The 16060-nt window shown below is 48.0% G+C and overlaps 1 protein-coding gene across 2 annotated transcripts in view; it reads left to right on the forward strand.

Annotated features, from left to right (window-relative positions):
- The first annotated feature begins 3313 nt into the window (after positions 1 to 3313).
- LOC137423358 (MICAL-like protein 1) overlaps positions 3314 to 16060 on the forward strand; it is a 123326-nt gene continuing 110579 nt past the window's right edge. Inside the window, exon 1 of one of the 2 annotated variants that reach the window (XM_068110412.2) lies at positions 3314 to 3556. In XM_068110412.2, coding sequence (XP_067966513.2) covers positions 3402 to 3556 — 155 coding nt within the window. In that variant the 5' untranslated portion in view covers positions 3314 to 3401. The remainder of the gene's footprint in view (positions 3557 to 16060) is intronic. The other variant, XM_068110414.2, reaches the window with a different exon arrangement.

Raw genomic sequence — 16060 nt, forward strand, 5'->3', positions numbered from 1 at the left:
CCGAGCACCTCCTCCACCTCCGAACACTGTTCGGGCGCCTCAGCGAGCACGGCCTCATCGTCAACCCGGCCAAATGCCACTTCGGCACGACGGCCGTTGATTTTTTGGGCCACCACATCACCAAGAACGGGGCCGTGCCGCTGCCAACCAAGGTCGAGGCCATCACCACGTTTCCGCGTCCCCGCTCCATAAAGGCCCTGCAGGAATTCTTGGGAATGGTGAATTTCTATCACCGCTTCGTGCCCCGCGCTGCTCAACTCATGCGGCCCTCTACGAAGCCCTCCGGGGCAAGCCGGCCAAGCACGACATCGTCTGGTCCGCAGCAATGGACGCGGCCTTCAAAAGCTCAAAGCGGGCCCTCGCCGACGCAACACTGCTCGCTCACCCGGTGCTCAACGCTCCCATCGCCCTCACCACGGATGCCTCCGACTACGCGGTGGGCGCCGTACATGAGCAATGGGTGAACGGGGTTTGGCAGCCACTCGCTTTTTTCAGCCGGCAGCCCTGGCCGAACGAGCTCAAATATAGCACGTTTGACCGTGAGCTCCTCGGTCTACATCTGGCCATTCGCCATTTCCGCCACCTCCTGGAGGGCCGACCCTTCACGGCGTTCGTCGACCACAAGCCGTTGGTTTACGCAATGGCCAAGGTCACGGAGCCGTGGTCGGCCCGCCAACAGCGCCACCTCTCCGCCATGTCAGAGTTTACCACGGACATCCGGCACGTCGCCGGCAAAGACAACGCCGTGGCCGACTGTCTTTCTCGGGCCAGCGCGAACGCGGTCCACCTCGGCGTGGACTTCGCGCTTATGGCGGCGGACCCAACCACCGACACCATGGTGCAAGCCCTCCGGGCGGTGGACACGGGCCTCCGCCTGGCCGACATCCCCTTCGCGGACACTGTCCTGCTCTGCGACGTCTCCCAAGGCCAGCCTCGCCCCATCGTGCCCGTTACCTGGCAACGCCGCATCTTCGCCTCCCTCCACGGCCTTTCCCACCCAGGCCGGAAAGCTTCCCAGAAGCTGGTGTCGGCGCGATTAGTCTGGCACGGCCTTCGACGGGACATCCGTGATTGGACCAGCACCTGCACAGCCTGCCAACAGGCCAAGGTCCACCGACACACCCAGGCCCCGCTGGCACCTTTCACCGTGCCCGAACGACGTTTCGACCACGTCAACGTGGACCTGGTGGGCCCCCTCCCCCCATCACGGGGGTTCACACACCTGCTCACCATGGTGGACAGGACCACCATGTGGCCGGAGGCCGTTCCCCTCGTCTCCACCACCACCGCCGACATGGCGCAGGCTTTCATCGCCACCTGGGTCGCCCGCTTCGGTGCACCGGCGGACATCTCATCAGACCGCGGACCGCAGTTCACCTCCGAGCTGTGGGGCGCGGTCGCCCGCAACCTGGGGGTCAAGCTCCACCGTACTACGGCCTACCACACCCAAGCCAACGGGTTGTGCGAGCGATTCCACCGCTCCATGAAGACCGCGCTCATGGCCGGCCTTCAGGACGGCGGTTGGGCCGACCGGCTGCCGTGGGTCCTTTTGGGCCTCCGCACGGCCCCCAAGGAGGACCTCCGGGCATCCACCGCCGAGCTTGTCTACCGCCAGGCGCTACGCGTCCCGGGCGAATTCGCGCCCGACGCTACCAGTCCCTGGTCCGCAGCTCACCAGCGCTCGGACCTCCAGGAGGCCGCCTGACGGTTTGCCCCCATGCCAACGTCCCACCACGGTGACCCCCAGTCCTATGTCCCCCCAGCACTTCGCACAGCGGAGTACGTTTTTGTGCGTCATGACGCACATCGGGGGCCACTCCGGCCGCCGTACGACGGGCCCTTCCGGGTCCTGCGACGGGACGACAAGTCGTTCGTCATCGACATCGGCGGCAGGTCGGACCGGATTGCGGTGGACCGCCTCAAGCCGGCGCACGTGGACACCGACCAACCGCCACGGTTGGCCCTTCCGCCGCGGCGAGGCCGCCCCCCATCCACGGTGCCCCCCACTCGACCGCCCACCACCACACCGGACCCCCCCCCCCCACGACCCGCCAGGGGTCGCTTCGGCCGGGTCATCAGGACCCCCCTTAAATTGACCCTGCCGGTGCAAGTCGATTCTGGGGGGATGTGTGTAGCGGCTACCGCTGGGTTTACACAATCGCCTTGCACCTACCAAGGACGCGGAGCGATCACCATGCCGGGCTCGTCCAGGACGCCCGGCCATGCCCGCTCTCGACTTGCCAGGCCGCGTCCGGGACGCCCGGGCATGCCCGGGCATGCCCGCCCTCGACTTGCCAGGCCGCGTCCAGGACGCCCGGCCACGCCCCCTCTCGCCTTTCCCGGGCAAACGCTCCGGGATAATGTGTGTATATATATTGCTGCCCGATAAACGGGCTTTTCAGAGTACCCGAGTTGTTTTGTTTCAATAAAGAAACCCGGACGAATTCCAGCTTTTTGTCGCGTCCATTCTTCCGATTACGTGGGAGCACAGCTCCTACACTACCATGATTTTGAACGAAAAACATAGTGAACCTGACTACAAGCACAACAACAGTTGAGAACTGGGACGTTGGTAGATCTGTGGAAGGGAGAGGGCTGGGGAAGGAGTGAGGGGTACACGGTATAAAGCAAATGAACACTTCTACTAGGAATTTCAGGAATGAAGTTGGGGATTGAAAGAGGTGGATTTAGGGTGTGTTAACGGGAGGTAGAAAATATCAAGGTTTTGGATGGGGGAAGATAAGAGATGGTGGTGAACATCTGTTTTAAAGACCTGGAGGGAGGTGTTGGATTGAAGAGAGTGAGGGAGTTTGTTCCAGAGGCGGGAGAAAAGAGGAATGAAAGAGTGAAGGTGAGCAGAGAGTCTTGATTTTGGTAGTTTAACCAGAAGAGGGTTGCTGGCAAATGTTGTGCGTCCTGGAGGCAATGTTCGTTCATACAACAGCTGGCAAGATAACCTAGCCTCCAGGTATGCATACTCACTTCTGACTGAGCTGTTTAACCTTGGTTAAAATCTCCACCCAGGTATAAACTGCCTTCGTCAAATCTCGGTCCAGTTTTTTAAACGAGCTATTTGGGAGATTTTGAAGACTCTGGTCCTGACTTTTATAACTCTACCCGTCGATGCAATTCATTGTTGTGGGAAAATGTAACTCCAATCAAACTTGTATTTTGTACTCAATCGCAAGGCATCATGCCAGATCACAGATTAATCGCGCCTCCAGCCTCTTGTCTGAGCAACCTTTACGTTGGGCGGAGCCTAGACACACTCCATTGGTCACAGGACCCATCCGAAGCTCCGCCCAACGGAATCACATGGAGGGGCGGGGCCAAAAAGGCGCATCGCAGGCCGAGACGTGCTCGAGCCGTCAGTCTGCAGCCGGCGACGTTGCTCGGCGAACATGGCCGGCGGCGCGGCGGTCATAAAGAAACTCCAGGCATGGTGTAAAAGGCAGGTTGAGGATTACCCCAACGTGAGCGTCACCAACATGACCACGTCCTTTCGAGACGGGCTGGCTTTTTGCGCCATCATTCATCACTTCCATCCCAACCTCATGTGAGTTCAAAACTTCGCTCGCACACTCAGAGTGATAGGGGCTGCATATGCTTTGCTTCGTAACGATACCCATTCCCTAATCTCCCTCCTTGTGAAATGATGATGATATCAATTTAGGTATAATTCATTAATGTACTCCAGACGGGGATCCTTGCCTACTGTCGTGGTCCTGGTGTCCAGATTCCTTACGTCATTGTCATGCTAATGGGGGTTCCTCTGTTCCTGCTTTCCTCGTGTTTTATATTACTGAAGTTGTTCTTCCCTCCAAAGTTGAAGGGAACTTCTCCAAAATTGTGAACTTGTTCTCCAATAAAGTTTGCATTGAGACTCTTAAGGCAATTTAAGTTAAAATTCCCCTTCACCCTTTCCCACGACCCCCAGGTATAATTCATGGTTGTCCTTTGTGACTTGTGAACTACATAGAGACGTGAATTTGCTCGGACAACAACCGCGCTCTGTGCTCAGACAAAAACCGCAAAGTATGACAGTTTCTGTTGTGGAAAGTGGTGGAACCTGGTGTCAATTGGAATACCCAAGAACACCATAACAGTTGGCTCACCACAGTATGAACAGGAGTTTATAATTTGTCCAGGTTGCTGGCGATAACTCGCCAACTCTTTGAAATACCTACAGTTGGATCTTAGACATCCACCAACTAAATGCTGGCAGACAGGGCACCCAGTTCAATGTCTAACGTTCCAAAGGATGGAACACGCAATGATGTATCACCCGCCTGCGGAAGTACTTGGGTGACAATTTATAGCTGGGAATAGATTTGAATCCGGCTAGACAGTTCAAAGGTGAGTGTGCGTACCTGTGGTCTCCAGCCCTCTCCAGTCTCTCCACCAGAACCCACCAGATATATGATGTGATTGAATAAGTACATTTGGGTCGAAACTTCATTGAGTTATGTGTTTCTGTCAAGTCGTGTCCCATTTATGGTGACATTGATGATGAGATTTCTCCAAACATCCCTATCCTGCACTGCTTCCCGAAGCTCTGGCAGAGACGGCTTGGTTGCATCATTCACTTCATCCATCCAGCACATGCAGTACAAGGTCTGCCTCTTCCTCTTCTTCCCTCGACCATACCCAGCATGATCTATTTTTCCGGACTTTCGTTGTCTGCACGCTTGATGTGTCCAAAGTATGACACTTTCTGTTTTATCTCCAGCGCTTCTATGTATTTCTGTATGTACATGTACATTGTACATGTACAGTATGTACATGGTGGTCTAATTACCCTGCGCACGTGAAGCAAAAAGCAGGGTAAAGCATTGGTTCACTTTGGCTGTCTGTATGTCTGTCTGTCTGTCTATCTACAAACGTCAGTTTATGTTCGAGAACAATTTAATTTCAATTGAATATTATATTTTGAACATGAATCGAATAACAAACCTGTAGTTTCGCAGAAATGTGGCTCTGAATTTGGCCCGATCGCAAATGCACAGAGAGGAGAGGGATAATTTATTTTACTCTGTCTGACTGTTTGGCAGACAAATTCAAAATCATTTCAAACAAAACTTACTGTTTTTAAGGACATTATAAAGCACACAAACAACAGGCATTAAGAACTAAAATAACATGTTATATAAGGTGGTGTAAAACCTGGTGTTGGCACAGCAGTTCGGGTGCCAGCTTGGGATCCTAGGATCCTGGGTTCGAATCCCGGTCAATCGCTGAATTAATGCCAGGGTGGTTGACTCAGCCTGTCATCCTTCTGACGTCGGCAAATTGAGTACCAGCTCACTGGTAATTCCCTGCGACTAACAGGCTTGGTGGCAGGAAGGGCATCCGGCCGTAAAACATTGCTTCAAAAAAGGGACCACGGTGCCCAAAAAAGGCCAACTCCTGCTCTGTGTGGAAAAATGGCCTCTAAAGGTGGTTATTTATTTCTATATAAGGTGGTGTAGAAGAAGCTGCATCAAAGGCGGTAAACTTCTGGAATTCTTTTCTACAATCTTTAAAATGTTTATTTTATTTCAATTGAATTATATATTTGTTCACTGTAAAACATAAATCGCCTTTATTGCACTTTAAAACCAATTCTGTTTAGCAGTACTTGGACATTTTACATCATCTCGACCAATCAAATTTGCAGCTCACAAACTCCGCCCGTGTCCTTGTTTCTCAAGGCGGCACGGGGTAAGGTGGTCTTATGCACTCTCTAGTTTCGTCAAGCACTGATTTTGTTTGTTCTTCTTGCAGTCCATGGAAATGTTAACATTCGTCTCCAACACCACATTTCAAAACTGTCAATCTTATTATTCCTTTCTTTCTTTTTCACTATCCATGATTCATATCCATATATTTCAACTGGGAATACCAGAACATTTACCAGATAATAATGATCTCAACTTACCCGAACAATATTGTTATTGACTATCGTGTTCATTTACAGTTTGACATTGACCTCTGATATGGTTGTTGTGTAAAGACGTGATTTTCCGAGGAATTTATTGCAATTCTCTATCTCAATGACATCACTCGGCGATTGTTAAGTTTAAAATCTTTGAAGGAAAGCAACGAAACTTTGCATTATGCACTTCAAATGATGTGCTTTATTGAGTGTAATCATTGCATAAGCAGGTCTGACATAATGGCTTCGAGGTACGCACACTCACCCCGAATATGTCTAACCTAGGTTTGAATCTCGACCCAGGTAGCAACTGTTATCCCAGTGTTTCTCAGTCAGACAGGTTGATTCATCAACGAGTCACGTCCGCCTTCCCTTGCATGAACTTCAAACTGGGCGTCCTGTCTGCCAGCATTAGTTGTGGACATTAAAGACCCCGCAGTGTCCTTCGCGAAAAGTAGGTGAGCTATTGCCGGCACCATGAACAAATTACAAATTCCTGCCCTAACCCACAGGGGGAACTGCACCGGTGACATAGCCGCACGCTCAGCCAATGATGCTACCGCAAAGCCTTGTGCTGCGAATGAAAGAAGAAGAAGAATCTATAGGTACTAGGTACAATGTTGAGATTACTTCTACAAATTTGAGTTCATCAAATGGTGCATTTCCTTGCGATCAAAACCTTTAGGAATTTGATGATCCAATAAGTAATGAGACAGAAAATGTTTTGTATCTAGGACTATTGTGAGTGTTTTGTTCTTATAACTTTTTATAGTATAAATTTGATGTATGGCCATCTAACATGTATGATCAGTGTTGCTCATTGCTATGAGGAAAATATATAAATTATCTTGTATTTTCTGAGTTTGAGATTTATCTTCGGTATAAGATTTCTATACGCAGTTAAGGACAAAATGAATGAGACATCTTGCAGACTCTGCATGGTAGAACTCCGCTGAGCTGTAAGCAAGCTTACATCCCAAAGAGCAAAGACGCATGCTTGATGCTGACATATAGTTACACTATTTATGTATGTGGTATCAAAAGTTGTCTCCATCCATTCTCTGACCTCTTCAGAAACAACTGTGACATTAGCCGAGACACTTCAAAGCGCCTTGGCTGGTTCACCAATAGTTTCTGAGGAGGCCGGAGAATAGACAGAGACGCAACATGTTTTTAAACATCACTGCAGACCACTTTTTGGTGTCATCGTTTTCATATGCCTTGTACAGCTGTATGTGTCAGCTTCTCTTGAGAACTAGCACATGTGGCCATGCCCTACCCAGAAATGACTCATGAGCTCTTGAGGAGAGTACCTTCTTCTGGTGTATGCAGCACAAGGCTGTGGGGTAGTATCATTGGCTCAATAACTTGCCTACTCTTCGGGAAGGACACCATGGGATCTTTAACGTCCACCAACTAATGCCGGCAGACAGAACACCCAGTTTAACGTCTACGCAAGGGACGGCGACATGACACATTGATGAATCACCTTGTTTGTGAAACACCGGGATGACAGTTTCTAGCTGAGCCGGGATTCAAACTAAGTCGACAGTTTAGAGGTGAGTGTGTGTACCTCTAGGCCATTCTGCCTGCCCTGAGTCCAGAGTATGATTCAGCATGATCATCCAACATGCTCTCCAAAGTATCTGTGCTCTTGAAGCAATTGGTTGGCTGGTGTTACAATTCTGGTTAGGTCGCCAATCTCAGGCAGGATACTTGACTGAATGTGCAGGAATTTGTGATTTGGGTGGAGTGCTGGTAATAGCTCACCTACACTTTGAGAAGGGCGCCATGGGATCGATAACACCAACAAAATACTTCTGGCAGACAGGATGCCCGGCGTAACGTCCATTGAGTACGATTACCACATATAAACGCAGGATAACAGCTCTGCAAGTATATTACAGTCATATGAATTCCACTACAAGAACTGAAATGCAAGACAATGAGTCTATGATTAAGATATCCTGGACATATCCTGTTGACAAACAGACAGACAGACAGGGGTGAAAACATAACCTCCATCTACCTTAGATGGCTTAGGTAATTATACAATTACAGTGCATTCGGAACGTATTCAGACCCCTTCACTTTTTTCACATTTTGCTATGTTGCAGCTTTATGCTGAAATCGTTTAATTTTTTTTTTAAACGCCCACAGAATCTTGTTTCTCACAGTCTGAGAGTCCTCTAGGTGCTTTTTTGCAAACTCCAAGCGGGCTTACATGTGTCTTTCACTGAGGAGAGGCTTCCGTCTGGCCACTCTGCCATAAAGCCCAGATCGGTGGAGTGTTGCAGTGATGGTTGTCCTTCTGGAAGTTTCTCCCATCTCCACACAGGATCTCTGGAGCTCAGCTAGAGTGATCATCGGGTTCTTGGTCACCTCTATTACCAAGGCCCTTCTCCCCCGATTGCTCAGTTTGGCCGGGCGGCCAGCTCTAGGAGGAGTCCTGGTTGTTCCAAACTTCTTCCATTTAAGAATTATGGAGGCCAATGTGCTCTTGGGAACCTTCAATGCAGCATGAGATTTATTTGTAGGCTTCCCCAGATCTGTGCCTCGACACCATCCTGTATCTGAGTTCTGCAGGCAGTTCCTTCGACCTCATGGCTTGGTTTTTGCTCTGATATGCATTGTCAGCTGTGAGACCTTACATAGACAGGTGTGTGCCTTTCCAAATCATGTCCAATCAATTGAATTTACCACAGGTGGACTCCAATCAAGGTGTAGAAACATCTCAAAGATGATCAAGAGAAATGGGAGGCACCTGAACGAAATTTCAAGTGTCATAGCAAAGGGTCTGAATACTTATGTAAATGTGATATTTCAGTTTTTTCTTTTTAATAAATTTGCAAAACTTTCTAAAATCCTGTTTTCTCTGTCATTATGGGGTATTGAGTGTAGATTGATGAAGGAAAAAATGAATTTAAACGATTTCAGCATAAGGCTGCAACATAACAAAATGTGAAAAAGTGAAGGGGTCTGAATACTTTCTGAATGCACTGTATCTCTACAAAAAAGTCTATGAAATAAATCAAAGGACAAAAGCATTTCTTTGATATGTGATAGGACTTGTGTTACAAACGATTTGTTTTTGGGGCAAGTTCTTGGGATTTTTACCATCTGTCTTTCTTTTATCAACTGTAAATTTCACGCCCTAACACCTACCTATCCCCATTGTAAAACCCTCCTGCATGGAAAAGCCTTGGGATAACCTTACTAATAATCACACATTGTGTGCAGCTTCCTGTGCCTTTTAAGGCACACCAAGAAAGAAAGAACCACCTTTATAGGTCATTTTTCCCCACAGAGCGGGGGTTGGCCTTTTTCGGGCACCGTGGTCCCCTTTTTGAAGAAATGTTTTATGGCCAGATGCCCTTCCTGCCGCCAACCCTGTTAGTCACGTTTTGCGACACACAGGGAATTACCAGTGAACTGGTACTCAATTTGCCGACCTCGGAAGGATGACAGGCTGAGTCAACCCCCTGGCGTTAATTCAGCGATCGACCGGGATTCGAACCCAGGATCCTCGGATCCCAACACCAGGCCCAAACCTCTAACCCAACACCAGGCCAACACCAGGTTTTAAGGCACATGGGCGAGAAATTTCTCAAATGCTTTCTCCACATCTCTTTGGTGGCCCGAGGTGAAGCACACAATTGTCCGAAGCTTTTGCAGTAACACTGCTTCTGACTTGACTGTTGAAATGTGTTGTTTTCCAAGGTTTGTTTCTCCACTTCATAATAATGGCTGCAGTAGTATTTCACATAACCTTATGTACTTGCATTCTTGCTTGCAAGCGTGGTATGTTACACATTTACCTCGTAGAAGAGCAGCTGTTGTGTGTAACGCCTGTATGCTGTTTGGACTGTAGCTGAACTCACCGAAGTATAAGGTCAAGGTGGACCAAAAAGGCAAGGTATCTTCAGTTACAGAGATTATGTATAAACAAAGCTATCACCAGGTATTCGTATTCTGGTGTTCGGTCCAAAGGCAGGTTCAGTTCTGCCATAGCAGTTTCTTGGCAAGACTTATACTGTGTGGTTTGCTATTGCCTTACCGGCAGTAGTTAGGGCAGGAATTTGTAACTTGCTCAGGATGTCGCCGATAACTCGCCAACTATTCGCAAAGGACACCGTGGGATCCTTAAATGCCCACCAACTAATGCCGGTAGATGGAACGCCCAATTCAACATCCATCCAAGGGATGGCACACACATTGATTAATCACCCTGTCTGTGAAATACCAGGATAACAGTTTATAGCTGGGTCGGGATTCGAACCCTGTCTGGACGGCTGAGAGGCGAATGTGTATCATCAGGTCCAAGAGTTTATTAAAGATGAATGCTCGTATAATTACTTAATTAGGTGGCCTTGGTGGGATTACCTTTGTCTTGTTTTACACCTTTGTCTAGAAAATACAACATTGTTTTGGTTTAGATGTAGTAATCAAACAAGTAAAAGTATTTAATTATCAAGTAATCTGAGTAAATGCAAAGGGGACATTCACTCTTGTTTTCAAACGACTGGCTGCACGGACTGAAGCTTTTTGTTAGACCCTCAGTTTCATCTAATGCAAGGATACTGCCAACCATTCTTACTTGAGAATTAATTTAATATCACAAAGCAGACATTTAACAGTGGAACAAGTTGGCTCTTGTTAAAATATTTTTCCAGGGAAAACCCGAATGACAAGAAATTTGTTTTGCATTTGCAATTGCCTTCCTTAAAGGAACAATCTGGGCATATGATCTTGTCTCTTCTACGTCATAGTAACGTGCAAAAAAAAATCCCACACACACACACACACATATATATATATATATATATATATATATATATATATATATATATATATATATATATATATATATAATATGTTTTTATTCTTAGATCACCTGGAACGAAGTTCAGGGGAGCTTATGCGATGGCGCATCGTCAGTCCGTAAACACTTGAAACTTCTTCTCTGAAACCGCTGAAGGGGATTGCGACCAAATTTGGCACAAATGATATTTGTTGTGTTGTGACTAAAGTTTGTTCATGGCATTAAAAAAAATCGGGGTCTAAGGGGGTCTACCGGGGGTCAAAGTGGATCCAGGTTTGACCTCCCAAAATAGGAATTTGCTTTCTCCTCTGAAACTACACACATTATTTCGATGAAACTTTACCACAACCTTCATCATTCGTGATGAACCAATGTTTGTTCAAGGCGTTGGAAATTTTGGGGTCTGAGGGTACACGGGTTGGGAGGGTGGGGAGGGGGGGGGGGGGGTTCCCCCAAATTATGTATTTTTTGTTTGTTTGTTTAAAGTCTGATGATTATGTTGGTATGATTCTACACGCTGCCCTGTCTTCTAGCAACCATTGAAATTGATTTAAAATACCTTTAGTCAGTGCAGTATACTGTTTATTCTATTTATGACTATCTGTATTGTCATCCTTCCTGACTATCTCCTTAACCCGGGTATTGACTCGTACCCGGGTTAAGGAGTTATCAAGTTATTAATGAGAAATGTTGTACAATGATATATCACTTCCGTTTTCCGGTCCGGTCGTGAGAGGACGCTGGCGTCGTTTGCTCGCCGCTTCTCTGACTGGACCATTGTCCGTGTCTTGCTTTCCTGGTGGTCGTGGCGGATTTATGGCCATTGAGTCTTCCTCTGCGCGGTCCCGGCTCTGCTCTGCTGCTCCGGGCTTCACCTGCTCGGCTCCATCGCTGTTTCCTCGGGCCCACTCCCGTTGGTTGTGTCGATTGTTTCGCCTCCTCACCCTTGGCCGCGTGCTCGCTTTGCCTTCGCTCCTGCTGGCATGGCTCTGCGGTACTCTGCCGCAAGGCTTCTCCTGCTTAAAACCCGCTCCACCCCATCATGCATCTCTGCAATCAGATCGAATGGACTCCTGCGTCGACCCAGGTACATTCACCGTGGCTCCGGTCGTAAGTTTGTTTATTTACAATCAGGTCACTCCATCCCCATCCTCTGGTCGGCTCAGCGCACTCCCACTCATCGTCCCAACACACCTGGTCACAACAACGCACAAAATCGCACCTCCTGTCTGCGAACCCTGGCCAAATCACCTGGATTCATACCCGCCGTACAAAACAACATCAAGCTCACCCTGTTCAATACCCGGTCCCTCAACAACAAATGCCTCATCCTGAACGACTACATCCTGGAAAATAAACTGGACTTTCTCTGTCTCACTGAGACCTGGCAACAACCACTGGACTACTACACGCTCAACCTCACCACACCCAATGGATATTCTTACATCAATAAACCACGCTCGGAGGGCCGAGGTGGTGGAATTGCCGTTATTCACCGACAAGACATCAAGACCAACCTCATCTCCATCTCATCTGCTCCATCATTTGAACACCTGGCTTTTAAACTCTCTGGTCACACACAGTCAGTCATGGCTGTTGTCTACCGCCCTCCCAAACCACACCCATCATTCCTGTCTGACTTCTCCTACTTTCTGACCCAGCTATGTTCCCTCTCCCCCTCAATCCTCCTCCTTGGTGATTTCAATATCCACATGGACTCCACTGACTCCACGCTAACCACTGACTTCACTGATTTACTCACCTGCTTTAACCTCACTCAACATGTCAACTTTCCTACCCATAACCGTGGTCACATTTTGGACCTTGTCTGCTCTACTGGACTAATTTTGCACCATCTCTCTGGCTCCGACCTCACTCTCTCTGACCACCTAGCCATCACTCTGACCATCAACATCCCCACCCCAGCACCAAGGCATTATCGCACTATCAACTTCCGTAAGCTAAACGCTTTTTCACCTGCCTCATTCTCATCGACCCTCTCTGAAAAAATGTCCACTTCTCCCTTCGTTGACCTCCACACCCCTTCTGACCTCACTGACTACTACAACCACACTCTCTCTTCCTGCCTTGACCAAATTGCGCCTATAAAAACCAAAACAGTTTCTTTCACCCATTCTGCTCCCTGGTTTACCCCTGAGCTCCGCCTAATGAAAACTCGTGCTCGCCAACTTGAAAGACTCCGCAATAAAACAGGTCTCACAGTTCACTCCCAGGCCTACAAGGACCACATACAACACTATAAAGATGCCCTCTCCCACGCCCGCTCCGCCTACTACTCTCAAATTATCCACTCTGGCTCCGGAAACCCAAAAGCACTCTTCTCTACAATAAACAAACTCCTCAGCCCCCTGAACACCACCACCCAGTCATTCACAATAGACAACTGCATCTCCTTCCTTTCATTCTTCCAACGCAAAATTGAAAACATCTACAACAGCTTGACCACCGCCGCACCCGCTCCCCCTCAAACCACCTGCCCCCCCTTATCCTGCCATCCCCTGTCTCAATTCTCCCCAGTCTCCCCTACTGACCTCTCTGAACTCCTCATCGGAATGAAAACTGCCACCTGCACTCTTGACCCCATCCCCTCCAGCTTTGTCAAGGCCTCCCTTCCTGCTCTTTCTCCACTTATCATTGCAACAATAAACTCCTCCCTGTCTACAGGCATCGTCCCACCATCCCTCAAAATTGCTGCTGTTACCCCCATTCTGAAAAAACCTGGACTAAACCCTGACACCCTAAATAACTTCAGACCCATCTCCAACCTACCCTTTCTGTCAAAGGTTTTGGAACGCGCTGTAGCCACTCAACTCAAGCATCACCTCTCTGCCAATAACCTGTATGAAACATTCCAATCCGGATTCCGGTCCAACCACAGTACTGAAACTGCTCTCCTCAAAATCACCAACGACCTTCTCCTCTCCTCTGATGCTGGCAACCTCAACATTCTCATCCTCCTCGACCTCAGCGCTGCCTTTGACACCATCGATCACACCATCCTCCTCACCCGACTTGAAACCACCTTTAACATTACCGGCACTGCCCTCTCTTGGATTAAATCATACCTCTCTGACAGACGTCAGTTCATCTCCATCAATAACTGCAAATCCCCCACTGCTCCCCTCCCCCAAGGTGTCCCCCAAGGTTCAGTTCTTGGCCCCCTCCTCTTTATCCTTTACCTGTCCCCCCTCGGTCACTTAATCCGCCGTCATGGTCTCCAATTCCACTGCTTCGCCGATGACATCCAGCTTTTCATCTCCACCAAGTCCATCTCCACCGCCACCCACTCTATCCTGACAAACTGCATCACTGAAATAAAATCCTGGCTTCAAATCAACTTCCTCAAACTTAACTGTGATAAATCTGAAATAATCATCATTGGCCCAAAAACGCTCACCAAGTCCACCCATAACTTTGCCCTCAACATCGACGGTTTCCCAGTGTCCACCTCCCCTCACATCCGGAATCTTGGCATCATCTTTGACCAAACCCTCTCCTTCGACAAATACACTAAACAGATCACAAAGACAGCCTTCTTCCACCTGAAAAACATCGCCCGTCTCCGTCCATCCCTCTCCTCTGTGGCTGCAGAAACCCTCATCCACGCCTTCATCACTTCCCGTCTGGACTACTGCAATAGCCTCCTTTATGGTTCACCCTCAACAATCACCAATAAACTCCAATACATTCAGAACTCCGCTGCCCGTCTACTCACCCATTCCCGGACCCGTGACCACATCACCCCCGTCCTTTACAAGCTTCACTGGCTCCCCATCTCCCAGAGAATCCAGTACAAAATCCTCCTCTTGACCTACAAAGCCCTCCATAACCTGGCCCCATCCTACCTGGCTGACCTCCTCTCCAGACACACTCCCACCCGCAACCTCCGCTCTGCTGGTACCAACCTCCTGACCCCCCCCCATCCGGACCAAATTTAGATCCTGGGGGGACAGGGCCTTCTCCATCGCTGCTCCCACCCTCTGGAACTCGCTACCTCACACCATCAGAGACTCCTCCTCACTCACCACATTCAAAACATCACTCAAGACCCACCTGTTCAACACTGCATTCAACATTTAACCCACAGCATCTAACCCCTGACTATCTCCTCTCCTTCTCCCTCCTTTGTGCTTTGAATATTTCCCTATTGATTCTTCTTTTTTTGCAATTGTCTTTATGTTTTGCTATGCGTTATGTTTTGCACTCTGTCAAAGCGTCTTTGGGCTTCCTGAAAAGCGCTATATAAAATAAATGCATTATTATTATTATTATTCTACCAGATGAGCACCAGGGATATTTCCCCTATGTTTTTTAAATATCACCTTACAAAGTGTAAATATTTCAAGAAAAGTTTGTAGAATTTTCTCATAAATGACCGAGGTCTGACCAATCAGCGTGACCCCCAATCTGATGATATAATCCGTCCTCGGTTTCTTCATCCAATATAATGTGCCTGGCTCTCATGGAGTGTTATAGGTTGATGACGGCATGAAAATTATGCGCATGCATGGGAATTATTTCTGATTTAACTCTGTTATGAATGCCTCCAATGGCGAGGTCTCGGTACATGATGGTGGTAGCCAGTTCCAATATGAGACTTTCAAAATGACATAATCTGCTCCAGATTGCTCAACGCGCACGCGCAGAAGTCCCCAAATAACGAGGTCCATCGGGGCGGTCTGGACGTATATCATGCGTGGCAATAAGGATTGTAACACTAAACATCTCACAGCTTTTACAGAAGCCGAATATACTTAGAAACGCACCTGCGAGAAAGGGGTGTGCCTCTGCACAACAAGATATTTGGAGAACTTTCTGGTAAACTCGTCCAAAAAGTTGATACTTGCAGACCGTACTGCAAAAACTCCCGACGATATATCCCCGTGAAACGCCCAAATGTTTGGGCGCGTTTTACCCAAATCTTCATGCTTCTGAACAACAATGGTAAGGTTATTTTTGGGGCTTGCCAATGCACAAGGTAAATTTAAAATTATGATATTTATTATTAATCTTGTTTGGGGGGAGGGGGAGTTGCATGGGTTGTGAGTGCAGTTATAAATGCATATTTACCTTCGCCACTGGAGGTGGATTGAGGTTATGTCTGTTATGTATAGATTTTATTTTTCCTCAACAACGAACAAATGTAGGAAAAATTCCATTCTTTCCTATAGAATCAAATGGTTGTTATTTTATTATAAACGAATAGGGATATCCGGCATTGTCCGATGCTAAGTAATGGGGTCGGGGATCATTTAACATTACCTTCCGCGTAGCTACAAAGGCTTAAGCACTATAGAACTATT

This window comes from Myxine glutinosa, chromosome 3 (assembly GCF_964187855.1).
Source record: "Myxine glutinosa chromosome 3, kmMyxGlut1.1, whole genome shotgun sequence".
Taxonomy (NCBI): domain Eukaryota; kingdom Metazoa; phylum Chordata; class Myxini; order Myxiniformes; family Myxinidae; genus Myxine; species Myxine glutinosa.